This window comes from Gymnogyps californianus, chromosome 1 (genome assembly GCF_018139145.2).
Source record: "Gymnogyps californianus isolate 813 chromosome 1, ASM1813914v2, whole genome shotgun sequence".
NCBI classification, from domain to species: domain Eukaryota; kingdom Metazoa; phylum Chordata; class Aves; order Accipitriformes; family Cathartidae; genus Gymnogyps; species Gymnogyps californianus.
The window spans coordinates 97,730,118-97,755,361 of NC_059471.1; the positions used below are offsets into that span (position 1 = coordinate 97,730,118).

The 25,244-nt window shown below is 51.0% G+C and overlaps 1 protein-coding gene across 1 annotated transcript; it reads left to right on the forward strand.

Moving 5' to 3' along the window:
- LOC127020380 (cystathionine beta-synthase-like) lies at positions 1–24,611 on the forward strand. Its single transcript, XM_050902904.1, has 16 exons — positions 1–185; positions 1,952–2,106; positions 6,008–6,114; positions 8,580–8,714; positions 10,154–10,233; positions 11,488–11,619; positions 12,891–12,960; positions 14,235–14,326; positions 15,476–15,601; positions 16,652–16,736; positions 18,371–18,476; positions 19,004–19,075; positions 20,345–20,479; positions 21,049–21,157; positions 21,909–21,993; positions 24,514–24,611. Exons 1-16 carry the CDS (start codon positions 174–176, stop codon positions 24,609–24,611), a joined length of 1,599 nt encoding a protein of 532 aa, XP_050758861.1. The 5' UTR covers positions 1–173.
- The last annotated feature ends 633 nt before the right edge of the window (positions 24,612–25,244 follow it).

The following is a 25,244-nucleotide window of genomic DNA, read 5'->3' on the forward strand; positions in this document are numbered from 1 at the left end:
TGTATTTCTGTTTCAGGGACAGCCCAACACTCAGGTAGCAAACCGCAGTCCCATCCTCCTGGCTGGTGGGGAAACCACTGGGAAAGCACGGCGCTGACCTCAGGGAGTCCTGCCGTGCTGCTTCGAAGAAGCTCCCGCCAAGTGGGTGAAACGAGCAAGCGAGCAGAAGGAGGATGGCAGAAATGGTAATTAAGGCTGCCCTTGGGCTCACATGTCGAGCCACAAATTAATTAGATAATCAGGACCCAGCCATAACAGAGTGCTGGCTGCTTGCCTGGCTGTTGTGAGTCAGCTGGGCTTCGCAGTCACTGCAGGCAGCCCCGGTGTCCAGGAGGGGCAGAGCGGTGGCTTTATGGCCTGGGATGAAGATGGTGCTCCACAGACCTGCTGGCCTCCGCTACCTGTGCTGCACATGTTGGCTCCAGCATCCTCCTGTCAGCGGCCTGAATTCCCTCCCCGGGGCAGTAGCTAGAGTGGATTTCCCACATCCCCTCCCCTCCACGTGGCAGCGGGCCTGGTCCTTCCGCAGGCAGTCCTCTGCGTTTAGAAATGACGTATTTCTTTGTGCCACTGGTTTCGTTCTGTCAAATAAGTTATGTATTTGTTCTCAATCTGAAGTTAAATGTAGAAGGAAGGCCCAGCATCATGCCCTTGAGAATTTCTACTACAGTAAAGTTAACGAGAGCATTACACATGCTCTAATTGCAAAATGCACCACCACAGTAGTGTAGGAAGATAGAGCAGGCTATGCTACAACAAGCAGGTTAACGCCAACTTTCACCATCAATCGAAGTAAGACACAAGTGTCCAACCATGACCCTACTGAGCTGCAAGGTCCCTTTATTCAGCAAAGGCTGAATCAAGGCAAATTCATTCTGTGAACAAGCCAGTAAAGAAACTTTCAATTACCAAAATCATGTGTCTTTTCTCCATGCACCTGGTTTCCTTAGCACAAAAGGGTGGTTGATGAATTGCAGAGAGGGTCACACCAGAGAGGGTCACACCAAACCTCCATGTAACCCTTGTGTCTGCTATTGGTCAGTAGCAGATGCCGAGAACAAACTATAAAACCAGACTCCTCCTTTTCTCTGTATATGCACCAGCAATACAGAGACACCAGTGCAGCAAATTACCATGTTCACAGAGCGCAGGTACCATTAGAGCCAGTGTGTTTAAAAGCCACTAGTGAACTCGACCTTTGCAAACTTGTTTAACCTTTTTCTGGTTCCACTTTTACCTGCTCTGCTCCCATAGTTGTTCCTGATAATTTCATTTTGCCTTATTATTTGATGCTGAGAAACAAAAAAGTTTCTCAGTCACCTTCTCCAGATCCCCCAGGATTTATAGCCTGCTCTCACCGCCAGCCAGCTGTCTCATTTCCAGTCTGATGAATTCTCCTCTGTTTAAGCTGTTTTACTGTGGAACTTGCTCTGTACCCCCGAGCACCTTTGCTGCCCTTCCCTGATGTTTTGTTTCTATCAGTTCTCTTTTTTCACTTTTAATAAACTCGGATGCCAGAGTAGAGGTGTCCCCTGGCCCTTTGAGGCCCGCTACCACTGTACAAGTATTCTCAAATTATTGCTGGGTAGACTTATCTGCAGTTTCTTCACTGCTAGGGTGAAAAATACTGCTCTTGACCAAATAATTAAATAGAAAGCACCAAATTTTTACTGGTGGGGATGCTTCAATGTACATTAGAGCAGGGGAAGATTTATTGGTGATGGTGGCCAGATGATGGTTTACCATGTACGTGGTACACCACTCCGAAAGAGCAATTTTATGCATCTGTTAGAACTGGGTTTTTGAAATGCCGGTAGGGATGCCCCATGCAGGCTGGCCACCCTGCCGTCACACCCAAATGTCATTTCTTGCCTTCGACAATTACTGCCCAGGTGCCTGCCCGCCCGCTTTTCCTCCCAGGTGACTGTGGGTCTCTGTTTCCACAACACAGGAGCTGACCAAGACGTGCCTGCTCATGAACGGCAGTTGCATGGGAAGTCAGGAAAGCAAAGCTGACAGCACGTGGATTCTTCCCAACTTGCCCAGTAAGTGCACATGGACAGCTGCAACGCCTGCCACCAAGTCTCCACACTCCTGTATGCCCTTGTAAGTAATTCTTTCATGCTGGTTATTTCAGAGTGCAGATAGCTCAGTATCTTTTTCTGAAGATGAAGTACTATTGTTACACCAGGATGGTCATGACCAGAAGTCAGTAGTTTGACAATACGTTACGTTAATGATGGTTTATTTTCCAGAAGGCAAAACCCACCTAGCATCTCCTCTCCAGGAAGAACTTTCTCACGCCCTTTAATCTTGCAAAGATGGGGTTGGCTCGAGACTCAGCTCTGTTTTCCAGCACACATTTGAAAGCACCTGCTAGTTTGGGGCATCTTATTTTAGAAGAATTAAGATGAGCATACTTCAGAGGTAGATTTCAACCAGCGACTTGTACACTTCTGCAAAGCAGACTCTGTGAGGTCTGGTGTTGCACAGCATCCGTGAAGGCACTCCCAACTGCTAGGCACTCGAGGAGATGCAGTAATGGCTCTTCTGGCTGTAGCGCAATGCATGCATACACTCCAAAGCTGTTGTACACCACAGTCAGTAACAGCCTTCAGTCATCAGTCAAAGGACTGCAGTTTGGCTGCTCTTGTTCATTCAAACAGTCCGAAGCTGCATGTAAGGAGACTTGAAAGTACTAGCAATGTCTTTACCGATGGCAAAGAGACCTTCATGAAAACGGATTACCAGGGCCTGGGCTTTTAAATAAGTAGAAAATGGCCCACACAGAGGTTGCCCTCTCTGTGTAAGCAACCCAAGAGCGCAGTGCAAAGCAAAGTGATTGCTATGAGCGGTTCTTGTCCTCACAGCAGCAGGTTTCCTCCCAGGGTGAGGTAAGCCTGCCAAAGTGCCAAGACTAGACTAGATGAAAGGTGCTTTAATGGCCCGGCAAACCAGACCCAGACAAGCTATTAAAGATAAGGCTGTCCTATAAATGTCGGAGGAACTGCGGACACGTCCCTGCTGTGCCAAAGATGTAAAACATGAATTCAGCTCCAGCATGTGAGGAACTGGAGCCCATGGGAGGTGCGGCACTGCTCTGCGTGGATGCCTGCCAGCCGGGAGCCAGCTGGGGCAGCTTCATACTGCCTGCCAGGCGGGATACAGCCAGAGCACAGCCATCGGCGTGTGTGAAGCCCAGAACAGCCTCTGGGTCTGGCCCATGAAGGAGGGAGCAGTGGGGTCCACAGCCTCAGAGCTGTTCCAGCAAACGTGCATCCAGGCACTCACCCAGTGCAATCCCTGCAGCTAGCGCCTGAGGATTGGATCAGCTCTTTTCAGTCAAACTGTTTTTTTTTCCTCAGTTAACACGTTGAGCAGGATAACATTCTTGGTTTTTAGCAACTTAGCATCGGGGTGCCACGGGGCAGGAAGGCAGGGCCGGTGCCAGGGCCCATCCCACCCCCAAGCCAGGAGATGGGCAGCCACAGGGCGGGGGGCACCGGGGCAGCCCCAGCCCCTGGCATCAGGGCACCTCCCTGGGGATGGGGTCTGGCTGAGGGGGCCCATGCAGCATCGCTGGGGCAGGGACTGAAACATAACCCACTGTATAGCAGTGAAGAAAATAATACATTGGGATACGTCACACCGTTTCTTTTACTTTGCAGCAGTGCGTGGAGGGGGTTGTTTGGTTTCTCTGCTCTGGGTCAACCACAGATGGCAGCCGATGTAGCAAAAATCTCTGGACTTTCTGAGGTTCCCATGTGAAACCTGATTGAGTTTTGGGGGTAGAAGCAGAGGATGGGGGGGGAGGGAGAAGACAAGATGTTATTTTAATTAAGAATATTAATTATTTAAATTTTCCCAAAGATACAGAGCTAAACTGGTTCTGGTATCCCTTGAGCCAATTCTGACCTGCTATAACCTCAGCAAGAATCACTTCGTTTGCCAGGACTGTTTTTCCCCTGGACACCTTATGGAATAACATGCCATGAGCAAAAGCAGAAATCTTGGAGGAAAACCGTCCTTGTCCACTGTGATCCTGAACTGATACCAGCAGCTGCAGGACTAGAGTGTCCCCACCACATCCTTTAGGAGCACCAAAGGCGTTTGCCACGGATCCTTGTATCCCCATAGACCTGCTGCCTTCAGGCACACGCACAGAGCTCACGCAGCTGGGGAAGGAAGCTGACCATGCTACTATTGCTTTTGTAGTAAAATATGGTAGTGATTAGGAAAGGAATTCGATAGGAACTGCAGAAAATTTGCCCCAGAGTGAGAGAAAGGCTATTCCTTTCAGGGCATGGTAGCTGGTGGCAATGCAAAAGAGCAGTCCAGTTTCTGCTTCCCGCCTTCACCCTCCCGGCAAGGCTTGCCCCGGCATGCAAGGCAGCACAGGTTGCCTTCCCCTTCCCTGTCCCCTCGCCAGGCTCCACCACTGCAGACCCCAGAGCTGCACAGCACCTCGTCATGCGACATCACGCCTTGCTGGGGTTCAAATAGCATAGTAGCATCTCGTTTACCACAATTACTAGCTGAAGGTAAATAAATGGTCTTGCTTTCTTCTCTCAAGGTGACTTCCTGCAATCTGGATGTGTAATGTAATCTGCAGGTCACTCCCTTGAAAGCCAGGCTCTAGTTGAAGGCCGCCTGAAGGAGCTGGAGTCTCCTTGTGCCATGGCTCAGCCCTGCTGAAATCCCTGAGCATTTCGGTGGCTTTTAGAGCAGATTAGAAAATGGCTGCAGCTGTGGGGGAAGCTCATTTATTGAGTTATTGCCTCACATTTACCAGCACTCAGTAGAGGTTGCGATGTGCACGGTAACACTTTCCAGGGAGGGAGAGGTAACAGCACGCGTGTAATACTCCATCGTTTCTGGGCTTGAGATGTGAGGAGGCCGGCTCCTTTTGGTAGTAAAGACCTGCACTAAACCACTACCCCTGTACTCTTGCAAAGCAAGATGTGTTTATATCACGCTTGCAAAACCTGGAGGGAGGTGTGTGTGTGTCTTTAAGTAAATCAGCATGTCATCCCTGCACCATATGGACTTTCTGTCAGCAGACAGCCATCTGCCTGGCTGTGATAGCAGACAAGGATAACTTGGGTTCAAGGTTCAATGGATGATAGCAGGCGAGAGCTGTGCAAAGGAGAGCTGAGCAATGAGGGAGTGGGGCTTTGTCACCCCACTGAGAGAGAGACGTGCTGGCTGGCAACCGGGGGCAATAGGTTTGTGGCCTCAATAAATGCAGCCCTTGTCAATCTTTTCCCTCCGTCTTTTAAAAAGTTCAAGGACATGAGTTCAAGGCTGCGTGGCAAGATGCATTCAGTTGCATGTTGGGCAAACAAGTCTTTTTCATTCTGGTTGCAATTGCTGTGACGTGGTTCTTGGCTTCTGCCCGAGTCTGATAGACACTAGCAAAACCAGGAGGCTGGATTGCACTGATCCAAGAGCTCAGTTTAATTATTTGCAAAAAACCCCTCCAGAGTCCTCTGTGGCTTGGGCCTTTCTGATGGCTTGGAGCCATCCTTGCAAGTCTGAAAGTCCTGGCCAGGCAAGAAACAGTTGGCCCAGAGATAGCTGAAAATGTGAAAAGCAGAGGTGGTTCTGGGTAGGACAGAGGAAAGAGAAGGAGCTTTATATTGTGCACAGCCTTCTGGCTTTCTCACCCACTACATAAAATCCTGAGGCTTGTCAGCTCTTCTCACTTCACTTAGTTATAGGCCTGACCTAGGGCCTTGCAGAACAAGACATTTCAGAACAGCCCTGACAACTAATTACCTTATTTTTTATGCAAAAGGATTAATAACTCATTGTAAGAGTGATGGAAAACCATAACTAGCTCCTGTTGCCATTAATTGTAAATAGGGACCTTTTCTCTTGGAGCTGGGGGTGTCTCTCGGTGGCCTTGCTAAAGTTGCTGAAACCTCAATCAGATTTTGTCTTGGTTCATGTTGCATAACAGTTGCTTTGAAATGACCTATTTCTCTTTTTTTCTGCATTATTTCAGGCCAGAAGAAGCAAAGATCTTGCCCAACATCCTGAAGAAAATTGGCTGCACCCCAATGGTCCGAGTCAACAAGATTGGGAAGTCCTATGGGCTCAAGTGTGAGCTCTGTGAGTGTCCCCTTTCCACCAGGTTTTTCCGTGCCACGAGGTGAGGGTGAGGGGCGGTGCTGGAGGGGGGCTTCAGGCGAGGCTCTGTGGAGAGGAAGCACAGATGGGGAGGGCCAGATGTGGCGCGTGTTGGATGCTCCCGCTGATTAGGTTACACTGCAGTCATTTGTCAGACCAAGCAGGATGGTTTCAAGCTGCAATGAGCAGGGGGCTAATGGTAGTGGAGGCATCTCTCCTCCCAAACAGCCGCAGCATAAGCTCAGAGCAGAGCTGGGCTGAATTTGGGGATGGGTGGATGATATCATGGCAACAGGCAGGGATGCTGCAGCACCCAGGGTAGCACACAGTGTGCACGGGAGAGACAGGCCGAGCCTTCCCGAAACGTGGTGGCTGGGACGGGGTGAAGGGCATGTCGGGACTCTTCCCGCAGCCTGCCCAGGCGGAGGGAGCAGCTCGGGCTGTGGGGGACACGCACCAACATAGCCCCTGGCTGTCAGGCAGAGCTCCCACGCAGGGGGAACTCTGCTCTGCCATGGCATCGTCTCTGCCAGGTCAGCTGGAGACAGGCCAGGCGCTCCCGTCTGCTGCATCACTGTCCCCGGGGGCAGAGATAGCTTCCCTTGGGGACCTTCCCAAAACGCAGCCCCGGGCAGAGCAGCGAGGGTTGCAGACAGCCAGGTTTATCAGCGAGACGCGTGCCAGGCCCTGGTGCTAAAAGCCAAGCTAAGGCGCTGGCTGTGGGGCCAGGTTTTCCAGCAGGACCCAAGTCCTCCCCCCGAGGGGATGTTAGCGTAGCGCTGGTGCTATCTTATGTAAGGGTTGGTTTTAGCCTGGTCCCCTACAGACATAAGGATGATAAGATTAGGCTATCTCTGTGCATATGGACTTTTCAGTCTCCTTTCCTGTAACTTTTAACCCTATTAATTAATTTCAGCCAAACTGGGCAGAAAGAGAGATGTCTCAGAGGCAGTAAGATTCATGAGTGTCACATAGCTGGGTAAGAAGGAGAGACTTGATGAGCACTCACACTCAATGAAACAGCACAGTGGGACCTTGCGGTCCTGTTTGGCAGCTGGGAATCTGCAGGACAGCCAGCCTCCACCGGGCACATGGCCACATGAAGCGTGCTGTGCTCTTCGACCAGCTCCCTTCTCGGGATCGGGGATCTTCGGGCCCCTAACCCTGCAACCTCTACGTTGCACCACCTCTCACTTCCCAGAATGAGACCTCAGGTGATGGTAGGGAACCGTGGAACACAGGTGGCGGAGGCGGGAGGACAGGTCTGCAATGTCTGGTCCACCTCTGAAGCAGTCTGTCCCTTGGAGGATGTCTTGCTGGGGCAGGAGCCTTAGGGGCGTGGGAGGATTTGGTGCAAACAGCAGCGGGGAAGCCGGGGAGACCCTGTTTGCTGGGATGGTGTCTCCCTCCCCTGGCGCAGGAGCGGAAGGAGAGCAAGACAGGCAGAGCAGCTACATGGTCCTCTCTGAGCTGCAGGTCAGCACTGAGCCCCTTACCAAGCAAATATATGAATGCTTGCAGCACTGCCGCATCAAGGAAGCAGTTACGGTTGGATGTGATTACCTTGTAATCTCTGTGCCTCCAGGGATCTCTGTGTAGCTGAAGTTTTGGCACTTTGCATTATAAAATGTAATGATGAGCACAAGATTTTTTTTCCCCGTTCTGGCTGCTCAGGTATCAGGTTGATTTCTCAGCCTCAAGTAGTTTTCTCTGCTAGGATGAAGTGAATGACACCCTGAAAGCACCCATTTCTCCCTGTTGTCCATAAAACAGAGCTGAATACCATCAGTTCAGATGTAGATGCTCGTCAAAACCTTGGTAAGAAGAGTCCTGCCCCAAGCGTTAGCGGTGTGGCGGGCCTGATTAGGAAGCGAGGTGTGCCTTGCAGTTTGAGCGTGCCTTGGAAAGTCTCCGTTACTTGTTTTTTTGGTAGCTCAGCAAAGAAATGATAATTTTGGCTGACACTTGAAAGTGTTCTTTCTATTGTTTGTTTTTCTTTATGCCACCCCATTCAGGACTACATATCACCCCTACAGAAGGGCACCTTTTTAGATACCTATTAATAACTGCCATGCCACAGGAAAGACCATGAGACCTTGCTGTTAACCCCGACTGTGCCTTGCTCAGAGAAGAGTCCTCATGGCAGGGCAGCAAGGTGTATCGTACCAGTGTGGGACCTTCCACCTAGCAATCGCTGTATGTCCAGATGATTTTAAACCCATCCTGGACTTACCAGGCCTGCCCGCTGCCTTCAGGCTGCTGCAGGTAGATGAAACCTGGCTGTGACACCCTGTAAGCAAATGGTGGATGCGCTCCCCTGAGCAAAGGACCATCCTGAAGGGGAGGAATGGGTGTCCTCAAATGACTGCAGCGAGGGCTGGAGGAGCAAGGAGCTGGTGCTCCCGGCTGCAGTTTGTCCCTGATGGAGCCTCCCCTTTCATTTCCAGTGGCAAAATGTGAGTACTTCAATGCGGGGGGCAGTGTGAAGGACCGCATCAGCCTGAGGATGGTGGAAGACGCAGAGAGAGCTGGGATTATAAAACCAGGAGACACGCTGATTGAACCCACTTCAGGAAACACAGGTGGGAAGGGCAGGGATGCTCCCTCCGCCTGGGTACCAGACAGGGTTGCATCTCTGAGGGGCTGCAGGAGGGGCAGGGATTTGAGGGGCTCTTGCACTTGCAGTTACAAGGTCAGCTTGGGGCCCCACAGCTCTGGCTCCGTCCTCCCCTCAGCTCCCCTCCCGGTGGCCATGGGCATCCTGGGGTGCTGAGGTGCCTCGTTGCTGAAATTCCCAAGGGCCTGCGAGTGTCCCACACCTGCACAGGCGTGCCCAGCAGGTTACCTCATGGCAAGGCAAACAGCCTCAGGACCTGGAGGAGCTGGGGCAACTCCAGGTGTTTTCAGGCTGGGAAGTTCTTGAATATTCAGAGGTTCCCAGAGAGGGTTTCCCTGATGCGCTGGAAGATAAATCATCTGGGTTTTTTTCTTGTCTCTGTCATCCTGCACAGGCACTAGATTATGGTGGGATACAAGATGAAGGGGGCCAACAAAGGAGCCTCCGCCCTTTTTTGCAGCCTGCACAAGACCATCAGTGCAAGTTTCCATGTCCCTTTGCTGCTCCCTGCACCAGTGTCCCCACCACGGCAGGGACACGTGTGTGTATAGCATGCTTTCCTGCAAAAAGGCACAGCAGAGGCTGTCGAGGCACTCTGGACAGAGTTGAGGCCATGTCCCTCGCTGCACTCCCCGCCTCCCCCTCACTAGCCATGCAAAAAGGGGCTCATCTCTAGGAATTTTGCTCCTTACTGGCCCGTTGCTGCAAGCACCCCAGAGCCAGCCCACCTTGCCCCAGCCACCCCCCAGACACTGGGGCGAGGGGACCTGTGTGCCCCCAGGGGCTGTTCCCCAGGTGGCTAGCGCTGGCTCCCTGCCCACCCCGGGGCAGTCGGGGGGGACCATGCTCCCTACAGCCTCTCGCAGGGACACGCTGCTCCAGCCTTACCTTCCTCCTCTAGCTGGGGAGCAGCTGGCTCCGTCCATCACCCCCAGTGAAATTGGAGCAGAGATCCCCTTTGCCTGCTCACCACAGGGTGACATGTGCAGCTTCGTGTGTGTCCCCCCCTCCCCAACTGAGAGCATTTGAGGGGGAGGGGAAGGCACTCCTGAAGCAAAATCACCTCTCTCCTGTGTTTCGGAAAACAAAGGAAGAGGCCTGAGCCTCGGTGAGGGGAGGAAAGTGCTCCCCAGCCTTGCCATTCGCTCTGTGCCACGCTAATAGACTCCTGCAAGCCAGAGGGATACTGCAGCTTGGCTCGCCTGTTAGCGCATCCTCCCATGCTCCCTGGTGCTCCCGGCACATCCCGAGAGGCTCACGGAGGATGCCCTCACCTGTAGCTCATCGGTGAACATTTCTAGGTTACGTTCAGTGGCGGGAGAGAGGAATGTAGGAAGCAATGCACATCAATCGGCCTTGCCAAATGCTGTTGTCAACCAATTCCCTTTCCTCCCCACCACCTAGGAATCGGACTGGCACTGGTAGCTGCAGTGAAAGGTTACCGCTGCATCATTGTCTTGCCGGAGAAAATGAGCATGGAGAAGGTCAGAGCTCTGTACGGTATTACCCCACAGCCGGGGAACATCTCCTTCCCTGTCTCTCTCTGCCTCTCCCTTTCTAGAGATGGAGTGCCCTCTCCTTTAAAGGGTAACGAGCCTTGCCGCACATGCTGACATAGCTTTGTAGTTATTCAGAAGATGTCCTCTTGATGAAAAAAAAGCACACTGTGATGGCCTGGCTGATTATCTAGCGTCAGCGGTGCAGCTGGTGTCACATGTTAGCCAAACACGGTGTATGGCTGCAGAGAAATGGAGGAATATCTGCTGTCTGTGAGGGCAAGGGCCGGATGGAGTGGAGGAGACGCAGGCAGGTGCCAGGGCTCAGCTGCCCATCTTGCTGACTTGCCCTCTGACATCTGATGTGTCACTTGGTCTCTCTGTGTCTCTACGGTTTTCTTTAACCTGGAGACACTTATGGATGGTTGTCTGAGCTGCTCTCTCGAGATGGTGGAAGTCAAGTCACTTGCACGAGAGCTGATGATCAGGTAAAACTGCCATCCCGGAGATGGCAGAAATCTCTGCCTTGGGGAGCCAAAAGTCTCACAAACTGCTCGGCTGAACTCGTGCCAGTGAAGCCAGACCTGGACCCTGACTTGGCTCAAAAATGAGCCCTTCTCCAAAGCGCCACCCTCATTTCAACCTAAATGTCACTTAAGCTCAGTCTGGATCAGATGCCACCTCCAGCTGCCATGGGTTTCACCTCTAGGTGCCCCAACACTCATCCACCCTTCTCTTTTGACCCCCTCTCCCCCCGACAGCCGCATCTCCCAGTGGATTAATACCCTAGGGCTGATTTGTAGTTGCTCCTTCCCCGTGCTTGGTGAGGGAGAGAAGGGATTTCGGGCAAAGACAGCTTTAAGACCTCCTTGCATGCAGGGGCTCAGACCACAGCACATAGGAGACGCTGCTCCCTACCCTGGTTCCCTCTGCCCCTTTCCCCAGGCTCCAAGGAGCAGCACAGTGTTACCTACCTCTGCTGTGTCCCCAGCCTGCCCTCCGAGTAGGACAGGGCACGAGGCCAGGCTTGAATCCATGTGCCAGCTTCAGGCAGGAGGCCTTGGGTGCCAGGAGGATGTCAGAGATAGTATAACCGAGAATCGGACATTGTATCTCCAAATGCTAAATGTCTCCCGCATGCAAAGCTCCTCTGGCATCTGATGCTGCCATGAGCCTGCAGGTTCGGATTACCATCGCTACATGGGATCAGTTGCGTTACATCTACTCTCTTCCCTCCCAAAGGTCGATATTCTGAAGGCACTGGGTGTTGAAATTGTGAGGACCCCGTGCACCCGCTTTGATGCCCCGGAGTCTAACATTCGTGTTGCCTGGAAGCTGAAAAGTGAAATCCCAAACTCTCACATCCTGGACCAGGTAAACGCCGTTCCTCCACTGACTCTTTTTCCAAACACGGTTTATAGCGTGTGCTCCAAGTGTGCCTGTGTTTTGGGGCTTCGTTCAAACTGGCAACGGAGGCAGATTTCGTCAGTGTTTTATGGCATTTGCAATTTAATCGCTCCTCTGTAAAGCACGGGGTGGCAGAAACAAAATAAGAGGACACTTCCAAACCTGTAATACTTCTGCCAAAGCCTGGATGTGCGTGAGGCTGGGTTTTCTTGCACAATTCAAAGACTCCTCAAATTGCTTCAGATTTAACTTTAACCTGAAAAAAATCACTTTTTATGCCTGGCTAGCAGCCTCTGTTCTGCCTCAAAAATAAGCCTCATGCTGTAAAGGGCAAACACGAATGATTCACGCCAGTGGTTCCTGCAGCTCTGGGTCTTGTACAGGAGGGCACCTCTCCCTTCGGTCTGACCCCGCTGCTGGAAGGCATCCCCTATAGCGAGTAGGGAGCCCCTATAGTGCAGAAAAGTCAGGGAAGCTCCTTCCTTTTAAGAAAAAGGGAACTCAATGTCTGAATATGCTTTTTCAGAAGCAGCCTGGTCCATGGGGCTGCACACATTTCAGTGCTGTACCTGTGTACCCCCTGTGATAAATCCCTCTGTACAGGTAGGACGACTCTGGCCCACAGTTCCCAGCCCCCTAACTTGCTGCACTGCCAACCACAAATGCCCTTAAATGACAAAGCAACTCTCAAAATTAGATATAGATAAGATACTTGAAAAAAGTTTTCTAATATGGCTTTTGGGGAGGGATTTTTTTGTTTTGTTTTCTGAGCTTTTTAGGACTATTGAGGGGCTGTGTTTTCAACTTTTTCAAGGCAACAGAAAAGGTTAAAATGCTTCTATCTAAGCAGTAGCTAAAATACCAAGGAGCTCTCTTCCCTCCGGCAGCTAGGGCTTTAACAAAACCACCACATCCCACAAAACCTAGCAATGCAGCATATGGGACAGCCGCACCATCCCCACACCGAATGGGCACCAAGTGCCAGAGAGTGAGTGTTTGTGGGCACATTTAACCTTCCAGTGTGGACAAATCCCAAGTGTCCTTGAAAATCTGTCCCAAAGTGACAACCAGGAGGAATACCTGTGACCTGGCCTGGCCAGGTTGCAGTCCACCCCTCACCAGGGAGAGGAGGGGGCAGTTGCATGCTTTGGGTAAAGCCTGTCAGGAGCTATTGCTAGTCTGGTATTTGACCTACGCTTCACACAGTAACTCATGCTGTTCTCTGTTGAAATAAACAGTACCGAAATCCAAGCAACCCCCTGGCTCATTACGACACCACAGCTGAAGAGATCCTGGAGCAGTGTGAAGGTACCGTCTGCGCTGTTAATTCTATGAGCTGAAGATGTGCAGAGGGCTATAGCCCTCTCCGAGAGGCTTATTTTACATCATTTATTGACCTAAATGTCTAGAAACGGCCAAAAGGGCCTCTGTAGGTGAAGGCGCCCTTAATAATACTGACATGCACTGTGTAGCAACTTCTCATAATCCACTCCAGATACACCTGAGCCTGCAGGGCTTCCTGCTATGGCCTCCCATTTCAAAAGCCTGAAGGAGGAGACCAGAGGCTTAACAAATTCAGGCTTCCTTCCAAGGAGGAAGAACCTGTCTCTTGGTGGCTACAACATCTCTGCGACCTGTCAGCTGGGAACACAAGATGGCCCAAGAGGCCTCATTGGGGAATATAAATCCATCAGGGCTGCATCTGATCCAGCACACTCATTTGCAAATCAAAATAGGCTGAAACTTCACAGACTAATGACATTTGATGTGACAACTGGGGGAGGATAAAGGATTATCCCAGTCCATGTCTGTGCAGATACAAGTGAAATTTATTGCCAGTACTGGGAGCACTGCAAAATGTAAACAGGACTCAAGGGTTTTAACTGGAGAGCAGTTATCATAACAGTAAAGCAGTCGGGTAGCAACAGGAACAAGAAAGTTCCAGCCTTCCCTCCACTACAACATTAGATTTGCTCCTACTAGCTGCCAGCAGTGAATTACAAGTCCCCTTTTCCCAATGCAGTTGCAACATAAGGCTCTGAAGGCCTGACTCTGATTCTGCTCGTACCAGTCCTAAATCAGTATAATTTCACTGATGCCAGTGGGGCTACATCTGACCGATATGGGTACCAGGGCAGACCTCTGCCATCTCTCCACTGTGGATGCTAATGCTAGCTGAAAAGTTGTGCCTGTTACTGATATGTGCCGCTATTCATGTGCATGCTTTGCTTCGACCTGCTGCAGTTTGAAAGGGCTGGAAGTGCTGAGATGCTCCCTCCCCCTTAAGCCAGTAGATGCCAAAGACACAGAAATCATGGAGACCAGTGGGAGATCTGGATGTCACCTTCAGCCCTTTGCACTGAGGCAGGATCAACTGTGCTCAGATCCTGCAAGCTCATCTGAGCTTCTCCACAGGACCATGCTTTGGCCGCTAGCATGACCTCTGCCTATCCTTTCCACACACGGGGTTCTAGCAGCCAAGGGACACAGGCTCTGCACCTGCACAGGGCCCTGAAAAAAGGGGAGACAATGCTGGAGGCCTTGCTGAGTCCCTGCAAGCCTCTCTCTTCCCTGACCTGCAGGCAAGGTCCACATGGTGGTGATTGGGTCTGGCACAGGAGGCACCGTCACTGGCGTCGCCAGGAAGCTGAAGGAGAAGTGCCCAGAGTGCAAGGTAAGCTGGGAGGCAGGACTGCCCGCTGGGAGCCGTGGCCCCCCTGGGTTTTCCTGCCTGTGCTTTTGATCAAGCCTAACCCCATGGCTCATCTAGGCTAGCAGTTGTTGTCTCCACCTATTTGTTTTTTCACAGCGAGCTTGGCTTTTGTTGGAAGCCATTTGGTGTTACGCTCAGCTTGACCTAGATCCATCTGAGTGCCTTAGAAGTCAAAGGCAGCCCCAAAGGCAGAAGTCCACAGCCCCATTACTAAGCCCACCCTGCCTCGTGCCCTGCCCTTTGCGGGACACTGTCAGACGTCCACCGCAGAAGTGGCTGGCCCAGCTGACAGCATTACTGCTCCTGGTTAACCCGCCTGCTGAAAGTCTCTGTTCTGGCAGCTCTGAGGGGGCGCAGACTGTGCAAGTGCTTCTCACCTGCCGTTGCAAAAGCCTCCATGCTTTGTGGTTGACACCAGTTGTAGATGCTCATTCTGCAGAGGTTGTTCTTCAAGGCGGACTGGAGGCTTGACAGTTACTGCCTCCCCAGCGTAGCCAGTGTGTGAGCGATCCCTGATCCACCAGAGGGAAATTGAGATGGTGTGGACCCAGCCACTGGAAGACCTGGGCGTGAGATTACCTCACTGACTGCTTGAAGCTGCATGTGGAGCAGTGTCACCATCCCTTCTTAAGCTGTGTGCTGAGGGAGGCAACCTCAGCCCAGACGTAAAGCTATAAGCAACCCGGGAGGTGCCACTGTCAGCCCAGAAAGGATGTCTGTAGCCACAGGTTTCCACAGGTTTGATCTAGCTGGATGGCTTTGCACTGGAGCAGATTAAGGAGCACTCACACTATCCTAAGGGTTGAGCTTTGGAAGTAGCAGCGTCTGCCAAAGGGGTGATGACAAACACCTTGAGAGTGATAACATTTTAAGCCACCAGTCACTTCTGCAGCAGCTGAACACTACCTAGGATCTATTTAAAAAGCCAGTGGGAAACAGTACCCTTCTATCCTGGAAGCTCTCCATGCTGCCAGTGGGTTAGAAATATTAATGAATATCACGGGAAGGAAAACGTTGCTGATAAGGGCGTGGGTAATTTTTCCTTTGAGTTGTATGTTTGACTATTTCTGAACTCCCTTTGTGGTTTAACAAAGCTTCCTTCCCTCAAAGATCATCGGCGTAGATCCCGACGGCTCCATCGTCGCTCTGCCCAGTGAGATGAACAGGACGAACACCACAACCATCGAAGTGGAGGGCATTGGGCATGACTTTATCCCTACTGTCCTTGACAGATCAGTAAGTAGCCATGTGATGAGAGGCCTCTGTCTGATCTTTGGCTTTGCATCCAGCCTGCTCCCAAGTTCAGAGGTAGCCAGCTCTGGCACCCAGCTGTGGCCCAGCCCTAAGGCTACTTGTGTACCTTCCCAGTGCAGAACAAGCTGTTGTGGGGGGATTGGGACCCCATCACTAAAGCACCTCTCTGAGTAAATCTGATTATAACTGACCTACAGGGAGAAGGCAAATACAGGGGCAAATGAGGAATATGCCACAGTAGCAGCCTCCTCAGCTCAGCCTCACCAATGTTCAGAGCATGCCTCTTTCACTACGATCACACAGAAGAGGTCAGTGCTGAGGCTGCTCTTCATCACCCTAGCATTTCCTGAGTCTTTGCTGTCTCAGGCACCACACGCACACAGCAGAAACCTTGCACCATTTATGGGCTGGAAGACAAGATCCAAGCCATGTAAGACAACAGATCATGAACCTTGTACGGCTTCTTGTCAAGTTTCTTCTTGGTGTATCAGTTGCCACCAGGCACAGAGCTTTAAAGCCCTAATTCAAGCTGCCTGTGTTCCCGCTAAGAACAGCCTCTTTCTTAGAAAAGTCCCCCACAGCCTCAGACCCCAGATTCTTTCTGCTTTCAGATGTTGTGTTAACTACATCTCTGCTGTCAGGACATGGCTTTAGAGCCGTGACCTGTAATAACCCAAAACTCTTTTTGTAGTTGGATCTGATTTTGCCCGGCAAAATCTTGACCATTAGTGTAGCTTAGCCCAGGACATCATGAACATGACTCCCTCTTCTGCATCCTGACTCTGGACCTGTCAGACATCCCTGACTCTCCAAGGAAAGGGTGCTGGCTGGAAAGGCTAGAGTGGGTGCCTGCAAGCAAGGACACACCCTCCAGACCAAGGATGCCCTGACAAATGCGTTTGCTTTCAACAAGTGTGGAAAGCAGCTCAAAGCTGCCAGATGTTGTAGGCATCAGCACCACAGCATGCTTCAGAGGGTCGGGACAGCCTGAAATAGCACCACCAAGACCCAACCTTCTTGCTTTCTCTTCAGGTGGTTGATCAGTGGTATAAATGCAACGACAGAGACTCGTTCCTCATGTCTCGCAGGCTGATCAGAGAGGAGGGATTATTGTGCGGTAAGCGCCAATGACAACAGTTGCTTCTCTTAACAGACTTTCTGAACCTCATCCTTTTGGGACCAAAACACTTTGGGGCAGGTGCTTTCTGCATTTTGTGTCTGCTAGGTTAACAGGGCTGAATGGCCATACCCTGAGCTGGTGTGTAGGTCACTGTAGACTTAAGAGGTGTGGCAGTGAGTCCGTGGTCTGGGATCTGACTCATTGGCCACAATAATTATAGAAGCAATAACTCTCCTCTTACTGGAGCACTTTTGCACATGGAACTGGATCTTCAGGCCTAACCCTGTGTGGTGTAGCGTTACACGGGCTGAAGAGAGGATTAATGGGACTCGGGGCAGAACAGGTGGGCTAAAACTGTCGCTCCGCTAATGACTCTGCAAGGCTGTGCTCTCTGTTGTTGAACGGTTGCCTCACTAGAGGTGCCAGCTTTGGACCAGGAAAGTTTGAAAGTAAAGAAAGTGTAAGATGTTCTTACCGAGTGCTTCTCCCTGTGCCAACAAGCTGCCAGTGATCCCACAGGCTTTCCAAAATGAACAGGTGCCCTCAGACAAACCCTGCCTGTGCCCTAAGAGCCTCTACACGGCTTCAGCGTTTTTTTCAGCCTTCCCTGCCACCAAGCAGATAGCTATAGGTTTGCATCCAGGACCAGACAACGTGTAGGCTTGTAGTTACAGCTGATAAAAGTCCTGAGCGCTCACATCCAGGGAGTTTTGAAAAAGATCAGGCCATTTGTAATGAAACCCTTAAATGTTGATTTAACCTAGCAGGCACAGTCACTGTGTTTCAACAGAAACCACTTGCTGAACTCAACTATAATTTGTGAATAGCTTCATGTTCCCTGAACTGCATTTTTCAGGGCCTTTCCTCATTTGTTTGAAAAATGTGACCCAGTGCTAATTAACCTGCTGTAAAATACGTGCTGCTTTGAATGCAGTGTGTAATTGGCACACAGATAGTGGAATGTGTTTGACTTCCAGTACTCGAACTACCGGTGGAAGAATTGCCTCTGTAAAGCAAGGACCTGCTTTCCCTACGTGCAGCAAACCACATGCGTGCACACGGACACAGGGAGCGTTTAAGTCTTCCCATCACGTTGGCCTGGTATTCAAAGCATGACTGTAATGTTTATGGTTTTTTCAGTCTTCACAATGTATTTAAAGCCAATCTTTGATTGCCAAATATGTCAGCCAGAAGCTCTAGATTTGGCATGGTCTTCTCCTCACCTAAAGGAAGGGTGCAGCGTGGGCAGCAGTGGTATGAATGTCCCCATATTGAACCTTTCAGCCCTTGGCCTGCCCGCAGAGTCACCACAAGAAGCGGTTCATGAAATTCATAAGGTGACTCTTATGCTGCCTCAAAAGCCCGTTGCGAAGAGCCACCATATGAACACGTCCCTTCAGTCCCTACCTTTTCCTGACCCTAAAGCCTACAAGGCTGTGGGGCCGATGATTGTCCTCCCACTCCCAGCGTCCTGAGCTGCCCTGGTGTACGAGGTGCCACCTCTGCTACTGCTTTTCCTGGGTGCCTCTGCGCTGTTAGCCGGGGCAGCGCTGTGCCCCACGCAGCGGGACTGTGGCCCTACGCCCTGGGCAGCCCCGACGCTTGTCTCTCTCTTCTTGGTACCCATCCAGGCGGCAGCTCGGGCAGTGCCATGTCCGTCGCCGTGCGGGCTGCCAAGGACCTGAAGGAAGGTCAGCGCTGCGTCGTCATCCTCCCCGACTCCGTCAGGAACTACATGTGAGTTTCTCACTTCCTCGCCTGCTTTCCAGCATCGGGAGATGGAAATGAGCTTTGCACTGCTGAGCCCAGGTGGTGTGGGTTGCTGGAGAACCGCCCCAATAACTCTGAGTGATAGCATGGCATCTGGAGCGAGCCCAGAGCTGAGAATCTCCCTCGAGCAGCTCACAGGAAAAAAAAATAAACAAACAACAGGGAGAAATAGCATACTACCATAGCAAGCACCAGGGGCTGGGTGTTAGGACAGTTGGGTTTTATTTCCTCTTGTCACTGACTTACTGCACGGAGCAGGAATCAGTCAAGCTACAGTTTTTGAACTTGCATGCCTACAGTTAGGAAGGCAAATAGCTGGCGTGCTTCTAAGAGTTACTGAGCACCCGCAGCTCCCATTGACCTTAAAAGGGGCTAAAAGCAGCCAGCTGCAAAAATCATGGGAGCCCCGGGGCAGTGCTGTGGTCTAGTGCATGAAACAAAGCATGACTTCTTCTGGAAGACTCACAGACTCACTCTTTGTTGGTGATTTCTAGGTCCAAATTTTTGAATGATAAGTGGATGATAAAAAATGGTTTCCTAAATGACATCCAGGAGCACAAGCCTTGGTAAGACAACTTCCGCCGGTATAAACTGTCCTAAGGGAATCTGCTTTCTGAGTCTGGAAATTATTATCTTCAAAGGAAAGTATTATCTTTTAGTATTTAGAAAAAATGCAGTTAAGTCCAGATCCCTCTGGGGAGGCCATAATGTCAGCTCCTCTGTTTTGAGTGGTTAGATATCCCAGTTCTCCAATCAAAGTCTATAAAGGAGACGTTTCTGGCCCAAAGCTGCAGATCCGCTCCCACGTGGCAGTCGTTGTCCAGGCCACCTAAACTCTGCCAAGCAGAACAGCTGAGGTGGACATCTAGCTCCACTCAAAACCTGCTCTCTCTACTCCAAAGCTGATGTTCAAAGGAACATCGGGCAGGCGGGGAGATGGGTCCCTCCTGTAGCAAGCACCCTTTCAAACAGCTCTGGAGGCCTTTTCAGGCAAGGAACAGTAAATTTTCACTTTCCAGACCTGCGGGCCAGAAAAGATGACCAACAACTCTGCTGTCTCTCGGACACCACGGGGAAAGAGTCCCCTCAAGGCAGGGAATCACAGACAAACTGCTGATGCCGGTTGACATGTGGCTGGGCAAATGCCAGTTGTTTAGAAAGCGCCTAGTTTCACTTCAAAGACAGCAGGTATTATTGATGTCACCTGCTCCTTTGGGTTACTATAACCAAAGGTTATTGCAAAATATTTCCTAAAAACTTAATACATTTCCAAGGCCTCTCATGCCCAGTTAGAACTGCTCTTGGCCCTTCCAGCCTCTAGCATTGCCCTGCCTTTTCTGCAAGGACAAAGGGCTGAGACGAGTTGGGAGTTGCCTGTGGTCCCCAGCAAACAAGCGTAGCTTGTCCTTCATAAGTCACACAGGCATCTCTGCCAGACTCACTCCTGGAGGAGCTGCAAATGCTGCGTTTTGAGGACCAAGGATACAAACCAAAGAAGGACAACCGGTAGGCCTCCCCACTCATGAACTTGAAGTGAAGCCCTCAGTAGCTTCCTTGGATTCAGGACAGCTCAGCACCTTGCCAACTGCTGACCTCAGCCCTGCCTCTGGAGTTGTATGAACACCGGGCATAGGGAAAGCTTGGCTTCAGCAAGACCTGGCCATGGTGAACTTGTAGCATTACTGCTTTGGGGATAGGAGTGGGGCAAGCTTTGCAGGCAGGCAGAATATCCCTGCGTGACTGGTCTCCTCTCTACTGGCCTTGCCTCCCTGAGCAAGGCTCACAGCCGCGCAGCAGAGAGTAACAGCTTGGTGCTGCCATTTGTCTTTCAACAGGTGGTGGAACATCAAGGTGCAGAAACTGAATCTCTCAGCCCCTCTCATTCTCCTCCCAGAAGTCAGCTGTCAAAAGGCAATTGAGATCCTCCAGGAGAAGGGATACGACCAAGCTCCTGTTGTTGCTGAATCAGGGTAACTATTTTTACTCATTACAGAGACGGCCATTCACATAGGAAAAGCAGCCGTGATGAAGCTAAAGAGAAAGTCCCATTTACTGATCCAGTGACAGGGCTCTTGCATTGGATTCTGTGATGCATATTGTTAAAAAATCATCTGCCTCCTTGTGAAGATTCATCAAGAAAACTCCCTGTAAATGAGCTAGTTAAAGTCAAAGCCAAATCCAGTGCCCACCAGACTCAGCAGAGGTTGGATCAGTGCACAGGCAAGGGGAGGCCAGAGGAGAGGTGAGGGCTGGGTGGGAAACCCACACAAATAAGCAACTGGAGAGCCCACAAGTTTTCCTTCTCTCAGCTGCTAAGTAAGTCCTGGACTGCAATAGCAGACTTTAACTACTGTTAAACCAACAGCTTGGTGATGACAAGGATCTTCTTGTCCTGCTCAGATGAGGAGAAATCTGGTGCCTCCCGCTGACAGCAGCAGCAATTTAGTCACTGACTTCAAGGGGAGCAGTTCAGCCCCTACATGAAACGTGTGCCCTACCTCAGGTCTGACCTTTTGGAAAACTCCCTGTTCCCTTACAGGCTTATTTTGGGAATGGTGACCCTCAGCAACACCCTCACCTCAGTGCTGGCTGGAAACGCACAGTTCTCAGACCCCGTTACAAAGGTCATCTACGACCAGTTCTCAAAGGTACTGCTAAGGCTGTGGCTGGTGTCAACCGCTGTCCAGGGATGGGGAGAGGGGGAGAGGTGCACCACCACCCTGAGGTGTGAGAGGAGCTGGCAGAAGAGGTCAATGAAAAGACAGAGAGGTGAAGGTAGAGAGACTTGGGGAGAGCGACGGTGACATCATGGAGATGAGAGTAAGGACGGGCACCTGCAAAAACGCTGCTGAGCCTGTGGGGTTCAAACATGGGAGCTTTCACACCAGGAGCAAAGCATGTGAATGTCCACCTCCAGTCTTACATTGTCAGAGGATTTCATCCAGCTGGGGAATCAGCACCCTCTGGAATCGGAGCCCAGGCATTGCCAGGGCTCAGCAGGGCTGGGGCAACAGGCACGGGCTCTGACGGGACACAGGGCAGGTCCTGTGGGTGTGCAGGGCGGGGACGCCGGGGTCGGATGGCCATCAATGGTCCAGAGATAGAGTGAGGTAAATGGATGGTGTTTTAGGGGAGCTGGAGCCATCACCTCATGCTGGCCCTTTGGGCTGGGGGGAGACGGTGCTGTATTTCAGCTACAGCAAAGCCAGGTTTTCAGGTTGCCTGCATCCCCTCCTATCTCTCCAAAAGAGTGCAGGTGGGTGACGTGCACCTGATCCTGGTCCAGCTGGGTGCCACCCTGCCCACTCACGGCTACAGTCAGAGGCAGGAGTCAGGCTCTACACCACTATCCTTTAAATATGAAGTGAAATGTAAAATGTCTCTTTTTGTTCTGTTTAGATTGGCCTGGAGGACAGCCTCGGGAAGCTTTCCTGCATCCTGGAGAATGACCATTTTGCTATCGTTGTACACGAGCAAATGCAGTGTAGGTATCTGCAGAAGCACTGTACGGGCTTTGCACAAATGTTTGAGGGGGGAAGGGGAGATTCTCAAACTGAGCTTGGTAGGTATCAGTGCAGCTGTTCCACATGTGCAGCCCCTGAGCCTTTGCAGGAAGGATTTCTGCCCTGTGGCTCTGCAAAGCCCTGCAACAGCCAACTATTCACCCATTTCCTTTCCTGACACCACAGGGATGAGGGGAGAGGGGAGAAGCCTTAACCACAGCAGCCTGCGATCAGCACACTACTGGATAAGTCCTGCAGGAGCGCTTCCCAGATCCTGGCCATGGGAGTTGTGTTGTCCCCCCCATGCAGGGGTGACGCTGAAGCATCCATCAGCTCCACCCCCTCCCCTCATCTCATGGTTTCCCATGGAAACCCACTTTTGGGGATGGGAAGGTATTCATTATGGGATTTCATTTGGTCCCCTTTGACAGCCAAGGTGGACTGTAGGTAGCAGCTTGGGGTGCAGTGCCTTTGCTGCACAGCTGTAGGCTCAGGCCTCTAGTATTCATTTAGTCTCTTGACCTTGAGTTCAAATCACTGCCTTGTTGGCTGTGGGCAACAGAGGAAACAAGGGGGAAGTTAGGGATCTCCGTAGACTTAGTATCCCAAGGGCAAGGTTGAAAGGAGCATTTGGGCACATTAGATAAAGCTTAGGTGGAATTCAGGCATGTAAGTGCAAGGGAACAAACTACACAGTCTGCATCCCGTTGCTTAAAGACCTGCTGCTGTGCATGCCCAGAGGCTGTGCCACCTTCTCTGAACACCCCTGTTCCCACTTGCCACCCCTGGAGATGCAGCCACGAGACATCCTTATGTCTGTGTGCCCCAAGGGGGCTGGGTAAATTGATATGCTAAGGGGCTTTGCATGCTAGGTGCTATCAGACACCTACCCTGGAGGTCCAGGGTAAAGTTGAGAAAGCTGAAAACAAATGTGTTGAATCATGAGCAAGCCCTGTGGCAGCGGCACGTGAGTCAGGAGTCAGGAGGCACAACGCACACTGATGCGTGCAGCCTGAGGCATCTGCGTATGAGCCTTACCCGGACCATGGCTGGCTATAGGGATGCTCTGCCAACTCGGGAGCACCGTTAGACTAGTCCAATAAAGCAGCTGTACCAGCAGCTTTGGTTTATTCTCAAACCACTGTACAGCCACCCCCTCCCTGGTGTAGCAAACCGGCTCAGTAGAGTCACATGCAGTAGGACCACGTCGGCACAAGGGTTGCTGACACATTGATGGCAGCAGGGATCACACCTTGTTGCTCCCCTGACCAAAACAGATATGGTGGCAGGTGCTGTTCTGCAAATCATCTGACCTAACACACCTTTCCAGTAAAATTATACTGTAAAACTCCTAGAAGTACAAATTTGGCCTTATCTCGAGGGAGTTGCTTTGTTTAAAATGTTAGCGACATGAAAAAGCAGTCAGAAGACCCATGTTTAGTTCTTCTGAATTAGAGCTGAAGAGTGTAATTATACTGATTTTATGGGATTACACGTTGAACATGCAAAGCATTCCTATGGTGAGCAGCATGCAATATTGCACTGTATCGACTGCCAGCGAAGGGCTGCCTGCTGAACTAGGGGCCTCCAAAACCCATCGTGCGCAAACATCCAAACCCCTCTGCTTGTATCTCCGTGGCCTGCTGCCCTGAAGCCCCAGCAGCTCTAAAACTGGCTTGCAAGTCCGGCTATGTTTCCACAAAACGTTGCAAACAAAAGTCTCTCACTCAAAACTGGCTTTGATGCACATTTCCAATTCTCTCCCCAAAAATAATGCTAGGCAGAAGTTCCTTTCTTTCTCAGCTATGTCATCATAACATAACGAAAATCTATTTTGTATCACATTTTGATAAAAATTATATGGTATCCGCAAATTAAATGGTACCCACCAAAAAATATCAGCCAGCTGTACAAAGTGCCTGTTGCTCTGGTTTTCAAACAACACCCATTTTCTTTTCCAGAGCTGCTGTTTTAATGCCGTCACAGTTACCCCCTTATTTATTACTTTCTTCCCACACCTTCAGAGCTTGCATTTTATCTCGTGTTTGGACTCTGGTGGCTAGTTTTATTTTTATTTAAGAGAACATTTCTCAGATAGTTAAAGCAATTGTTGCAATGCTGTTTTATTAATGGTGGTGTAGGACCTTATGAGAACAGAACAGAAAGTGTCTCACTGCTGCTTTTAAAGACTCCCATTAGTTTGGCCTGAAAAGTTTTGTGGTGATAGAAGCAGGACTGGAACAGAGGTTGGGTAAAAACAACTGGGGAATTAAGTTTCCTGCTCTGGTAAGGAGTGCATTATCTGCAGCTAAAACCTCCCTGACGTGATCCCAGTAACCCGACTGAGGCTGCATCAGTCATTTCTGTTGAGGCAGAGCAGAGACAGCTGCTGGCTCCGTTAAGGTTTTCTCTTAATAAGCGAATAGCAGCCTCTGCACAGCTGTGGGTGTTTTTTTCTTCTTTTTTTTTTTCCACTAAACTGGCATTTTCTGTGCTTACAGTCAATGGAAATGGCAGTTCCTTCATGAAGCAGATGGTGTTTGGTGTGGTCACAGCGATGGACCTCCTCACTTTTGTCAGCAGAAATGACAAGAAGTAGCACAGCAGTTGGGCTGCACCCACCTCCGCTCCTCCGGCAGGGCCAGCTGCTCCCCCCAAGCCTGAACCACCCGGCCGAGGGTGCTTTCTGGTCTAGTCCAGCTGATAGTTCCTCAAAATAACTAGGTGAAAATTGTAATGTAATAACCATTTGTCCACTAAATGCCACACAGAATATCACTAAAGAGAAGATAACTAAAGAAATTGCGTTTAATAGCCATGTTTGGTTACATGGAGCTACCCAGGGCTGGAGAGGTAACGCAACGGGAGGGATGGGAAGGGGATGGTTGCTATTGCCCAGGTTTGCTAGCAGTAGCTACCTATGCACTGCCGGTGTTGTATCTATCATCTGCTGCGAGTTGTCCTGGTCTTACCAGGGCTGGGGCCTGTCTCCACCATGAGAAGCTCCAGCCCTGCTGAGGGCTGAGGGCAAGCCACATCGCGGCTGCACCCTCCTGCTCCTCTCCACCCCTCGCGGGGAGGGCTGCAGGCACCCCCCAGAGACCTTCCTTCTCACCCCCGGCTCCGTTTGGGGGCCAAGGAGGCAGCTTCTTCCTCCCTTCCCTGGGGGCGAGCGGGAGAGGCAGAGCCCTGGAGGAGCGATGAGGAGGGGAGCGGGTGGGACATGGCACCC